Here is a 13,041-nt window from a genome sequence, read left to right on the forward strand (position 1 = left end):
AATTGTCAAAAATGTTGCTGGTAGTTGTAGTGAAAGGAAAGACTTACATTTATATAGCGCCTTCCACAACTACAGGACATCTCAAAGTGCTAATAATCCAATGAAGAGATTTGCAAGTGTAGTCACTGTTGGAATGTAGGAAAAGCGACAACCAATTTGCACACAGCAAGCTCCCACAAACAATGTGATGATGACCAGATAATGGTTTCTTTTTTGTGATCTTGGTTGAGGGGTAATATTGACCAGGACACGAGGGAGAACTCCCCTGCTCTTCTTTGAAATAGTGCCAGGGGATCTTTTGCATCCACTTGAGGGAGCAGGTGCAGGCTCAGTTTAATGGGCGTCTTTAAAAATAGTTTATAACATAGTTCATCTGAAAGATGGCACCTCCAGAACTGCAGCACTCCCTCAATACTGCACTGAAGTGTCAGTCTGGACTTTTGTGCTCAAGTGTCTGGAGTGGGATTTGAACCCAGAAGCTCCTGACTCTTGAGTTGAGAGCGCTACCCACAGAGCCACAGCCGACATGGCTAGCGGAAGAGGAGGTGGGTGTTGAGGAGTGGAACAGTCGCTGCTTTGTGTGTGTAAATAGGAACTCTGGACAGTGACTTGTCCTGCAGGTATCAGTCACGAACCTATTGCTATAGTGTCTACTCCATCCAGACAATATCCTGTTTACACTGGCTGCAGCTCAGATTTCCTTTCTGTCCAGGAGAGAGGTTTGCATGTACATGTTTATGTGGATATGCAGAATACTTCCACAGTAGCTAAAATGTAAATATCTGCATGGGCTAAACATCTGGATTAACTGTAAAGGGATAACACCCACACTCTTGAATTCTGTTTAAATTTGGCTTTTTATTCATTCATGGGATGTGGGCGTCGCTGGCTGGGCCAGCATTTATTGCCCATCCCTAATTGCCCTTGAGAAGGTGGTGGTGAGCTGCCTTCTTGAACCACTGCAGTCCATGTGGTGTAGGTACACCCACAGTGCTGTTAGGGAGGGAGTTCCAGGATTTTGAACCAGCGATAGTGAAGGAACGGCGATATATTTCCAAGTCAGGATGGTGAGTGACTTGGAGGGGAACTTCCAGGTGGTGGTGTTCCCATGTGTCTGCTGCCCTTATACTTCTAAGTGGTAGTGGTCATGGGTTTGGCAGGTGCTGTCTAAGGAGCCTTGGTGAGTTCCTGCAGTGCATTTTGTAGATGGTACACACACTGCTGCCACTGTGCGTCGGTGTTGGAGGGAGTGAATGTTTGTGGATGTGGCGCCAATCAAGTGGGCTGATTTGTCCTGGATGGTGTCGAGCTTCTTGAGTGTTGTGGGAGCTGCGCTCACCCAGGCAAGTGGGGGGTATTCCATCACACTCCTGAAGATAGTGGACAGGCTTTGGGGAGTCAGGAGGTGAGTTACTCGCCGCAGGATTCCCAGCCTCTGACCTTGGCACAGCAGTCACTTTCCCTATAGTGTCAAACCCAAGCAGTGGGAACAAGAGGAGGCCATTCAGCCCCTTGAGTATGTTTTTTCATTCAATCTGATTACACCTGATCTGTGATCACCTTTGACCCACATTCCTTAATACCATTAGCAAACAACAACCTATCAATTTTTAAAATAAACAATTAATCTAGTATAAATTAGCGTTTGCTGGAGAGTTCCAAACTTCTACCACCCTTTCAGGTATAGAAGTGTTTCTTCATTTCACCCCTGAGATGCCTGGCTCCAACATTTAGGCTCTGCCCTCCTGCACTATATTTCCCAACCAGTGGAAATAGTTCCTCTCCTCTCAGTCTCTCTCCGGTCAGCAACATGGGCCTTTCCCCTGTAGAAGGGACATGCACTGCGTCTCTCAAGTCCTCTGTGTTTAAGCTGAGACTTCAGCATTGGTGCAAAGCGGAAACAGTATCAGAGAGCACATACCGCAGGCTCCGATGCAAAGGGGAAGAGCAGTGGTGCTAAAAATAAATGTGATGCCAATCTGTCGTCATAAATCACTTGATGCTAAATTGACATGGTCTTTTAGGCTGTCTTTGTACTCGCCTGATAGTTATGCAAGTCTCCTAGTGCGTTTGCCACAAAAACACCACTTCCATTAACATTGTCCATGGGAAGTCAGAATACGTGTTGATATACCAAAGACTGGATTATGCAATGCAGCATTTCGTATTCTCTGCAACTGTGGACATATTTTAACCTGCCTGTTCCTTTTAAAGCTATGAAGTATCCCTGCTTTAAGGGCTGCCTCTTGCGGTTAGTTAGAGGCTAGTTGCTGAGAGGAGTTTGCAAATTGCTCCTAGTAAAGTGAACAGAATAAGACTGACTCTTCGTTTTGTCAATTCTTTTTAACGTGGCTTTATTAGCACAGTTCCTTTCCGTCCAGCTGTTGATTTTTTTTTTTGCAGTTTTAAACAGTTTAGCCGGGCAGCTCCAAGTATCGCAGTTGTTCTGGCTGCTGTATTTTGGATGTAGGTTGTCGTTGATGGAAGGTCTGCATGTTGACATTCATTTGGCTTCCATTGACTGAAATTCTTCTTTGGAGCTTTACCGCTACAGCCGCTGCCTCAGTCACCAGTGACACAGGAGTAAGAGATTTCAGTATTAAACACTCATGGGACTCTACCTGTCTGCTATTTCTGGGGAGAGAATGTTTGTTTACTTTGATCTTTGAAGCACACCCACCAGAGAATGTTACAGGAGTTATACATAGAGGAATTGTCTAATTAAAATATTCAAAAACTGAGATGGGTTTAATACTTGCTTGCTGTGGGCAGATTTTTCAGCATCATTGTTGTCTTTCATTATGGCTGGGTGTAGAGCAACAACTATAATTTTACATCAAGGCGGAGGTCAAGCCAGGATATTACGTCAGCAGTGGCAGTGTGTATCGCTATATATTACCCCCTTTTGTATTAATGAGCGGGGCATTGAGTCATTGTGTTCCATGGTCCGCTCTGGGTGACCACACTCTCTCACAGGGGAGTTTTTAATTTTCCATTTGTGTACCAGGTATCCACATCTGCCGTGGTTTGTACAGATGCGGTGTAGAGTCCCTCGTGTGCTTTGTGGGAGATGGAAACTAGGGACCTTCTGTGTCAGTTGGTTCATGAGGTGCTTGTTTATGACTATGTGTGAGGGCCGTTCATTTTTCATTTTAAGCAGCTCGACTCTATAGGATACCTTTTATTGTAGTTCTGAACTTTTAGCTTTTGAATTAGAGCAATGTTGCACATTTAGCTCTTTTTTTTCTTGACAACGATAGCAATTTCTGCCTCTGATTTAGTAGATTGCGGGTTAATCTTCACGCCACTGGAGCATATCATCTAGGTTGACGCTTCAGTGCGGTACTGAGGGAGTGCTGTGTTGCCAGAAGTGACATGTTGCCTGTGAGACATTAAACCAAAGTGCCATCTACCTGTACAGGTGAACGTAAAAATAAAAAAATCCAGCAGCACTATTCAAAGAAGAGCAAAGGAGTTCTCTATTTGTCCCTTAATCATCAAAACAAGCAAATTCACTTGTTGCTCACAGAAAGTTACATACAAAATGGCTGCCGTATTTCCTTACATAAAAAGACTACACTTTTTTCTTAAAAATGAATTGTCTATGAACTGTTTTGGATCTGAAAGTACTGTATAAATACAAACTCCTTTGTTCATGCGATTGATCAAAACCAATTTCTGTTGAAGAAATTTCTGGAAATTAGAGATGAAAGGAGGGACCTTTTCATGCCACGAGAACATAATTACTTCTGTGTTTTTTTTCTATTAAATGCTATTACACTCTAGCTGAGACGAGAGGGCTGTGCTTTGAGGCAAGACTGAGCAGAATGGTCCTATCTCTTTTTTGAGTTCAGAAAAATGAGAGGTGGTCTCATTGAAATGTATAAAATTCTTAAGGCACTTGACAGGGCAGATGCTGACAGACCCTGGCTGGGGTAAGTAGGGTGCTCACAGTCTCAGAATAAGGGGTCGGCCATTTAGTACTGAGACAAGAGATTTCTTCACTCAGAGGACTATGACTTTCTGGAATTCTCTATTCAAGACAGAGATTGATAGGTGTTTGGACCCAGAATTGAGGGACATGGGGCTGAGGTGGGAAATTAGAGTTGATGTAGGAGTTTAGCCATGATAATGAATGGTGGAACAGGCACGAGGGGTGAACGACCAACATCTGGTTATGTTTACGATCACCTTTAATTATTTCCCTCGGGGAAACCACCTTCAGATGGAGACTCTAGGGAATTGGTCACTCTTCGTGCTGGTGCGGTGTCGTGCTTAGTTTGCGAGTAGGGTATTATTGAATACGGGATGAAATCCCAGTACCTGTTGACTCCTATGACCAAGATCCTCAGCAATCGCACATTATTGGCCATACATTTTTTTGGGGGATTTCTCCTCCAACTATTAAATTGATGTCAAAAAGAATGAGGAACAAAACTTGAAGACTGGAAACTGTTGATTGAACGTTTAAAGCATTACTTGATGAGGGGGGTGTTTATAAAGTCCCTTCTGCTGGGAAATCCAGTTTCTGCAGTGTTATAAAGCAAACTAAGTGTTATGCCACTCTCGTGAAAGGCAGTTTTTTCTGTTTCCCCACACTAACATTTTCTGTTTTATTGTTAACTTGCACCAGTGGCACATTCTGTGCGCGCGCCTGTGTGTGTGTGTGTGTGTGCGCCTGTGTGTGTGTGCGCGCGTGCGCGCCTGTGTGTAGCGTGTGTGTAGCGTGTGTGTGTGTGTGTGTTCTCATACAGATTGCGTTATTTGCTCGGAACAGTAGTCTGCACGCAACATACCTGGTGTGTGAACCTTACATAGATTAGCATTTTAGAAATTGGTGCAATTTACACATATACCCAAACCATTTCATCCAGTCCCGTTGCATCCAAGTTTACTTGCTACGCAGCCGTGGTGGGGGTTGTGGTGTTTGTGCAGGGGGTGGATTGAGGATGAGGTTCTGAAAAGTAAGGGGATTGGTTTATGCTATGTCATGACAATTGGGTGTTTCCCAAGGCATTGCACGTAATCTAGCGGCTGCATCAATGCCAGTCAAACTTGCTGAAGGCATTTTAGGCACACTGATGTTTTTACTGCTGGACACCTTGCTAATATGGACAATAGAAATGGTGCAGGTTCTCCTGGGTTGTCAGGAAGGAAGAGTTGATTCTGAATGAATTGTTCCTGTGCCTCCATCATTCATCACAAGCATCTGAAAATAGTTTGTGTACTATGGATTACTTGGGCTGTGCAGCATAGGCAAATTATAGGAGGAAGTTTCTTTGCAGCAGGATCAGGAATGACAATAAAGGGAATAACGTGTTTCACAGGGACAGGCAAGATCTCGGTTTAATACCTTCTCAGACAGTTGGCATCTCCACTCGTTTGTGCTCAAATCCTGGAGTAGGTCTGAAACTCAACCCACCAAGCGTCTGATAGAAGAGTGAATGTTCACCTCCAAAGAGAAACTGGGTGCAATGAAATGTTTCGGAAAAGCTGACTGAAGTATTAATAGACCTGCTGACCGGCATGAGTTTGGCAAAGGGACTGTACAGATCTTGGGTGGTGAAGGGAGCAGTGCGGGGAGTGGCAGGAGGGTCAGTATATTTGGATATTTGTACATTGAGTGGCAAACTGAACCAATTAGCCTTTTCTGGTTTTAAGCTTGTCCTTGGGGGGTCAGTTTCTTCAGTTGAGACAGAATCGAACCGTGCCAATTTGTATGTTGGAATAGTTTTGCCATTTTAGTGGGTGGAGTGTTTCTGCATACGTTAAGCACAGCCTTTCAACTGTGTTTGCATTGAGTCATGTTAGTAGAATTATTGGGCCACATTTTTTTTAGATCATAAAATGTTGAGTAATAAGGCTTGTATCAATTTATAAAGGAATACTTTATTTTTTTTTTAGCAGTAGAAGGGAATTGTCGGATTTGATCCTGGATTTTTATCCTGCCAGTATTTCTCCAGCCCCCACGTTTCTTTGCCGGAGAGGCAGGATATGAATATGACATAAGGGAATTGTAGGTCTGCAAATGCAGACTGAACCTTAAATGACTCATCTGCATCAATGTGATGAATTTCTGAAGAAAGGTTGAATCATAAGCTGAAAATGCTCCGGTCAAAACTCCGTGGTTTGGTGCAGAACCTAGTGAAAGACACTAGCGTGGGTTCTGATTGTGTGAGATGATGTGACACTTTGTGCTGAAGGCACAGTGTTCTTGCCGTGATGCTTCAAGGTTCAAAATGATCCATGATGAGAGGTAAGCACCTGGTTATTAAATTTTATTGAAGAGTCGGCCCTATTGCATTTGCTCTGTTTTGACTTGCACTGGGTTCCTCCTTGGGTCTGTGAGGGCAAATTCCATTATATTTCATTTTGGAGATTGATGACTCTTCTCACTTGTGTGTCTCTTTGAAAGGGGGTAAGGGGAAGCAATACAATAATTAGAGTCTGTTGTGTGCTGTTGCATGTTGCTAACTGCGCCATAAAAATGAGCAGTAAAATTACTTTTCCTATCCTTTGAGTACAGTGGCTTCACACAGTTTGATAGTGGACCCTGTTGGACTCCTGGAGTCATTGTTTCACAGGCTGGTCCGCTATCTTACCAAGTACAAGTGGGTGATAGAATACTCTGAAGGCACGTAGATCATATTCGTGCCAGAGAGACATTCCAGCTATCAACTGTGATTAATGTTGAACCGTCAATTCCTGAGGCACCTGATCGACCTAGAATAGACATGCAAAGTGTCTCTGAAGAGTTGTCAAATCCTGAATTACCAAGTTCAGATGATGTGTCTCAGGCTGCAGTTCCAGACCCTGTCAATCCCGTTGAGGAACCTCCAGTGGTAGAGTTGCGCCACTCTAGCCGTAAAAGGAGAGCACCTCAGAGACTTGATTTATAATCACCTGATGTTGTATATTTGTTTGTTGGATTGTTCAAATGTTTGCCTGTAAATAGAAATTGTAAAAAAAAAACTAAAGGGGAGCTCTTTTAGAGCTAAGTTCATCTTTTCGCATCCTGCTCTTCTCTTCACCTCTTCCTGACCCGTACATACACAAACCTATTGTACTTACATGCACTGTGCATATGCTAGTCTAGAATTGTGTAGCCTAGAATCGTGTAGCCTAGAATGGTTCAATGATTTTGAACATTTGCTGTAAGGTCAGGATTTGTTTTGGTTTGAGGTCACCAGACCTACCTATAAAAGCGCAAGTTCTTTTCACATTGGCATGCCTGAGGGTTACAAACTTGCTTGATTGGGGAGGGGTTTAACATCTCAAACGGAGCACTTTCCCATATTTAAATGCTTGAGATGAAGTCACTGGGAACCTGCAAGCTTCCCTGCCTCCAACCCTGTCAATCACTGGCTGCTTAAATAGTCATCAGGCAGACATGTATGTTTCCCACACAAGAAACACTAGTTCTAATTAATGTCCTGTCTCTGCCTGGTTAAGTTGAAGGAGCAACAAGACCTCAAAGCGAGTAGTGAACAGCTTGGTTTGGAACCTGGTTATTTTGAGTGAGTGGAACTTGGAGCAGAGTCAATTCATTGCTGCTCACTAGCTTTAATTTTTGGTTTTGATCCAAAACCAGGCTCAAAATTGAACAGTTTAGTTTGAGAAATGTTACATGGTTAAACCACGGACAGGAACGTTGCGCTGTGAAAACTTGCACTGACCTGACATTCTAACTGTTCAGTTGGCTCGATGTTTGATTCTGGTGCAGAATTATTGGTGAGGAACAAGTTATTGGCGAAAATGTAAATGGAGAACAGAGGAGGCTTTTCTATAATTGTGTATTAAGATGAGTGGTTGTATGGCTGAGGGAAGCGAAGGGTCAAGGAGTTTAATGCCTTTGATACCTGGAAAGTTTCAGATTTGAAAAGCCTTTTCTTTTGTTTACACGAGAGGCTTGCTGCTTTTATTTTAATGGCTTGTATTATAGATATCGTGGCCAGCATCTGTTGTATGATATGTTTAGCCTGTGTATCTAATGAGCTGAGGCTCCTCAGTCTAGTGCATGGTTGAACTTTGAGGAAAGGCTTACTGCTATCCTGTTGGGTAAAAACTCTCTTTTTTTTGTGATCCTGCTTTGTGTCAACCTTGGGGAACCGGAAGAAGGCAGAGAGATTGAAGGCTTTTTAAGAGATAATTAAGAAGTCAGCAAGTTTTGATCTGGGATTAACAAAGGCTGCTTCAATTTCTACTGGTATAAGAGTTGCAGAAATGTGATGGAATGTGCCACTGGATGTTCTTTGCTATTTTATGGTATGGCATTTTGAATGCGACATTTTCTTTGTTTGAAAAGTGGTAGCTATCAGTTTGGGTGTGGAAATGATTGCAATAACATTTCTGAAGAGCTGTCTTTCTCGTTGCTGTTTTGTCTTTGGTGTTCTCCCAAGGGATCTCCTGTATATACTCGTGTAAAAGTCAAATTTTTCAAACCAACGTTTTAGGCTAAAAGTCACGGGGTCAGCTGCTTTCAGGGGGTTGACATACATGCACGCAGTCAAATCCAAAAATGACCAACGGAATAAAGCAGAAACCAGCAACGCTAAAGAATTCATATTAATTATCTAACTCTGCAATAGGAGCAGGAGTAGGCCATTCAGCCCCTCACATCTACTCCGCCATTCAGTAAGATCATGGCTGATCTGTTTGTGTTTCGATTTCCACGTTTCCATCTATCCCCGATAACCTTTGATTCCCTTGCCTAACAAGAATCTATCTATCTCTGCCTTAACAATATTCAGTGGGCTCTGCCTTCTAAGGCAGAGAGTTCCAAAGTCTCTCAATCCTCAGAGAAGAAAAATTCTCCTCATCTCTGTCCTAAAAGGGCGACCCCTAATTTTAAAACTGTGCCCACTGGTCCTGGACTCACCCACAAGAGGAAACATCCTTTCCACATCCACCTTGTCAATACCGTTCAGGATCTTTTATACTTCAATCAAGTCACCCCTCACTCTTCTAAACTCCAGTGCAAACCAGCCCTGTTTGTGTAACATTTCCTCGTAAGACAAAGCAGTATAGATATATAACAAATTAACTGCAACACTTCACGTTCAAATCCTTCAAAATCGCTCTGATCATCATGTGAATTCATCCCAAAAGCCTGTATGTATAACATCATATGAATCTTCCTCAGCTTCTTCATCATCATCGTTAGTAACTCCGGCATTCCACAATAATTGTCCTAGGTATCGTCAAACGCATTAAACATTCCACATTTTAGAAATGATTTGTTGACAGTATTGGGATTACGTTAATTCCGTGCATCTGTGACCCATTGACACAATGTTGATAGTGAAGGTGCTCACATCTTTCCACCCTTAGCGAATGTTTTCTCACCTTCCAGCATCCGATTGTTCCATATCTTTCGGATCCTGACCTGAAGAGGTTTCCTTACACACACACATCCAAGGGCAGAACAACATTGGAAAACCACAGGGAAAATCGGTGTTGTTTGATCTCAGATCCTGGACTCCATCATCGACGTGGTGGGATTTGAACATGCCCCAGATGAGCATGTCGTCCTCCTGGTCTGAAATCCCACACTTCCTTGATCCATTTCTTGCAATCGTTTTCATCCATCCAGCCTTCCTCAGGAACGTGGGTGACAATGTCTTTCTGAAATTTCTCTTTGGGGAGAGTTTGTGCTTGAATATCACTATTAGCTTTAATTTTGTCACATCCACCATACAAGATGGAACCACTGTGAACCTTGTCTTCTCTTGGCCAGTGATCTTCATGAGGATGGTTTTTTCTTGGTAACAGCCTCGTTTGCTGGCATGTCAAAGTTCGTCAGTGTTTCATTCATATACCCAACCAAGACCAAGGGAGACAGTGGCATAGTGGTAATGTCACTGGACGAGTAATCCAGAGACCCAGGCTAATGCTCTGGGGACACAGAACCACTTTCCTATGGTTCTATGCTTTTTATGGACACAGGTTCGAACCCACCATGGCAACTGGTGGAATTTAAATTCAGTTCGTAAATATGGAATATAAAGCTAGTCTCAGTAATGGTGACCATGGAACTATCCTCGATTGTTGTAAAAACCCATCTGGTTCACTAATGTCCTTTAGGGAAGGAAATCTGCTGTCCTTAGCTGGTCTGGCCTACGTGTGACTCCAGACCCACAGCGATGTGGTTGACTCTCAACTGCCCGCTGAAATGGCCTAGCAAGCCACTCAGTTCAACAGCAATTAGGAAACAAGTGCTGGCCTTGCCAGCAACACCCGCATCCCATGAAAGAATATTTTTTTAAAGTACATGTTCTTCTCTCAATGTGGATGATGAATCAGTGGAATTTATAGTCATAGATTCATAGAGGTCTTCAGCACAGAAAAAGGCCCCTTCAGCTCATCATGCCTGCACCAGTCAAACAAGTACCTAACTATTCTAATCCCATTTTCCAGCACTAGGCCCATAGCCTTGTATGCCATGGCATCGCAAGTGCACATCCAAATACTTCTTAAATGTTATGAGGGTTTCTGCCTCTACCACCCTTTCAGGCAGTGAGTTCCAGATTCCCACCACCCTCTGGGTGGAAAACTTCTTCCTCACATCCCCTCTAAACCTCCTGCCCCTTACCTTAAATCTATGCCCCCTGGTTATCGATCCCTCCACCAAGGGGAAAAGCTCCTTCCTCTCTACCCTATCTATGCTCCCCAATTTTATACACCTCAATCATGTCCCCCCTCAATCTCCTCTGCTACAGGGAAAATAACCCCAGTCTATCCAATCACTCCTCATAACTAAAACTCTCCAGCCCAGGCAACATCCTGGTAAATCTCCTCTGCACTCTCTCTAGTGTAATCACATCCTTCCTATAATGCAGATTCCAGAACTGCACGCAATACTCTAGCTGTGGCCTAACTAGTGTTTTATACAGTTACAGCATAACCTCCCTGCTCTTATATTCTATGCCTCGGCTAATAAAGCAAGTATCCCATATGCCTTCTTAACCACCTTATCTACCTGTCCTGCTACCTTAAGAGACTGGTGGGCATGCACACCGAGGTCCCTCTGATCCTCGGTACTTCCCAGGGTCCTACCATGCATCGTGTATTCCCGTGCCTTGTTTGTCCTGCCCAATTGCATCGCCTCACACTTATCTGGATTAAATTCCATTTGCCACTAATCAGCCCACCTGACCAGCCCATCTATATCCTCCTGCAATCTAGGCTATCCTCCTCACTATTTACCACCCCACCAATTTCCTGTCATCCGCGAACTTACTGATCAACTCTCCTACATTCAAGTCTAAATCGTTTATATATACACAAACAGCAAGGGACCCAACACCAATCCCTGTGGGACCCCACTGGATACAGGCATCCAGCCACAAAAACACCCTCGACCATCACCCTCCGCTTCCTGCCACCCACCTAATTCTGGATCCAATTTGCCAAATTGCCTTGGATCCCATGGTCCCTTACCATAGTTATCAGTCTCCCATGCGGGACCTTATCAAAAGCCTAGCTGAAGTCCAAGTAGACTACGTCAAATGCATTGCCCTCATCTACACACCTGGTCACCTCTTTGAAAAATTCAATCAAATTGGTCAGACATGACCTCCCCTTAACAAAACCATGCTGACTGTCCTTGATTAATCCCCGCCTCTCCAAGTGTAGATTAATTCCGTCCCTCAGAATTGCTTCCAATAGTTTCCCTACCACTGAGATTAGACTGACTGGCCTGTAGTTCCCTGGTTTATCCCTTCTTCCCTTCTTGAATAACAGTACCACATTGGCTGTCCTCCAAGTCCTCTGGCACCTCTCCTGTGGCCAGAGAGATATTGAAAATTATTGCCAGCGCCTCTGCTGTCTCCTCCCTTGCCTCACTCAACAGCCTGGGATACATTTCATCCAGGCCTGGAGATTTATCTACTTTTAAGCCTGCCAGACCACTTCGAACCTCCTCCCTTTCTATGCTAATTTCTTTAATTATATCACAGTCCCTCTGCCTGATTTCCATACCCACGTCATCCCTCTCACTTGTGAACACCGACACAAAGTATTCATTTAGAACCTTACCTATGTATTCCGGCTCCACACACAAATTACCACTATGATCCTTAATGGGCCTATTCTTTCCCTAGTTATCCTCTTACTCTTAATGTACTTGTAAAATAACTTTGGATTTTCCTTTATTTCACCTGCCAATCTTTTATCATACCCCCATTTTGCTTTCCTAATTTCCTTTTTAAGTCCCCCCCACCCCACCCTACACATTATATACTCCTCTAGGGCTTCTGCTGTTTTGAGCCCTCTGTATCTGCCATAAGCCTCCCTTTTTCTCTTTACCCTATCCTGTAGATCCCTCAACATCCAGGGTTCCCTGGATTTGTTGATCCCGCCCTTTGTCTTTACTGGAATATGTTGGCCCTGTACTCTCCCTATTTCCTTCTTGGATGAGTCCCACTGCTCTGACGCAGATTTACCTAAAAGTAGCTGCTCCCAGTCCACTCTGGCCAAATCATGTCTGATCTTATTAAAATCAGCCTTCCCCCAATTTAGAACTCTGACTTCTGGCCCATCCTTGTCCTTTTCCATAACAACCTTGAATCCAACGGATTATGATCACTATCTGCAGAATGCTCCTCCCCCACTGATACCTCTACCATTTACTCAGCTTCATTCCCTTAAATTAAGTCCAGGACCGCCCCCTCTCTTCTAGGACCTTCTAAGTACTGGCTTAAAAAGCTCTCCTGGATGCATTTTAAGAATTCCGCTCCCTCTAAATCTATCACACTATGACTAACCCAGTTAATGTTGAGGAAGTTGAAATCCCCCACTATTACTACCCATTGTTTTGATACTTCTCTGAAATTTGTCTACATATCTGCTCTATTTCTCTGACTGTTTGGGGGCCTATAGTACACACCCAGCAACGTGATTGCTCCTTTTTTGTTTTTCAGTTCTACCCATATGGCTTCATTTGAGGAGCCTTTTAAAATGTCATCCCTCCTTACTGCTGTAATTGATTCCTTGATCAATATTGCGATACCCCCTCTTTTACCTCCTTCCCTGTCTCGCCTG

The 13,041-nt window shown here is 43.6% G+C and overlaps 1 protein-coding gene across 1 annotated transcript in view; it reads left to right on the top strand.

Moving 5' to 3' along the window:
* The first annotated feature begins 6,133 nt into the window (after positions 1-6,133).
* The window catches only part of spred2b (sprouty related EVH1 domain containing 2b), an 83,702-nt gene continuing 76,794 nt past the window's right edge, over positions 6,134-13,041 (top strand). Inside the window, exon 1 of the mRNA XM_078556507.1 lies at positions 6,134-6,256. Within this exon, the coding sequence (XP_078412633.1) occupies positions 6,240-6,256 (17 nt within the window). The 5' untranslated portion in view covers positions 6,134-6,239. The remainder of the gene's footprint in view (positions 6,257-13,041) is intronic.

The sequence above is a fragment of the Cetorhinus maximus genome, chromosome 14 (assembly GCF_964194155.1).
Source record: "Cetorhinus maximus chromosome 14, sCetMax3.hap1.1, whole genome shotgun sequence".
Taxonomy (NCBI): domain Eukaryota; kingdom Metazoa; phylum Chordata; class Chondrichthyes; order Lamniformes; family Cetorhinidae; genus Cetorhinus; species Cetorhinus maximus.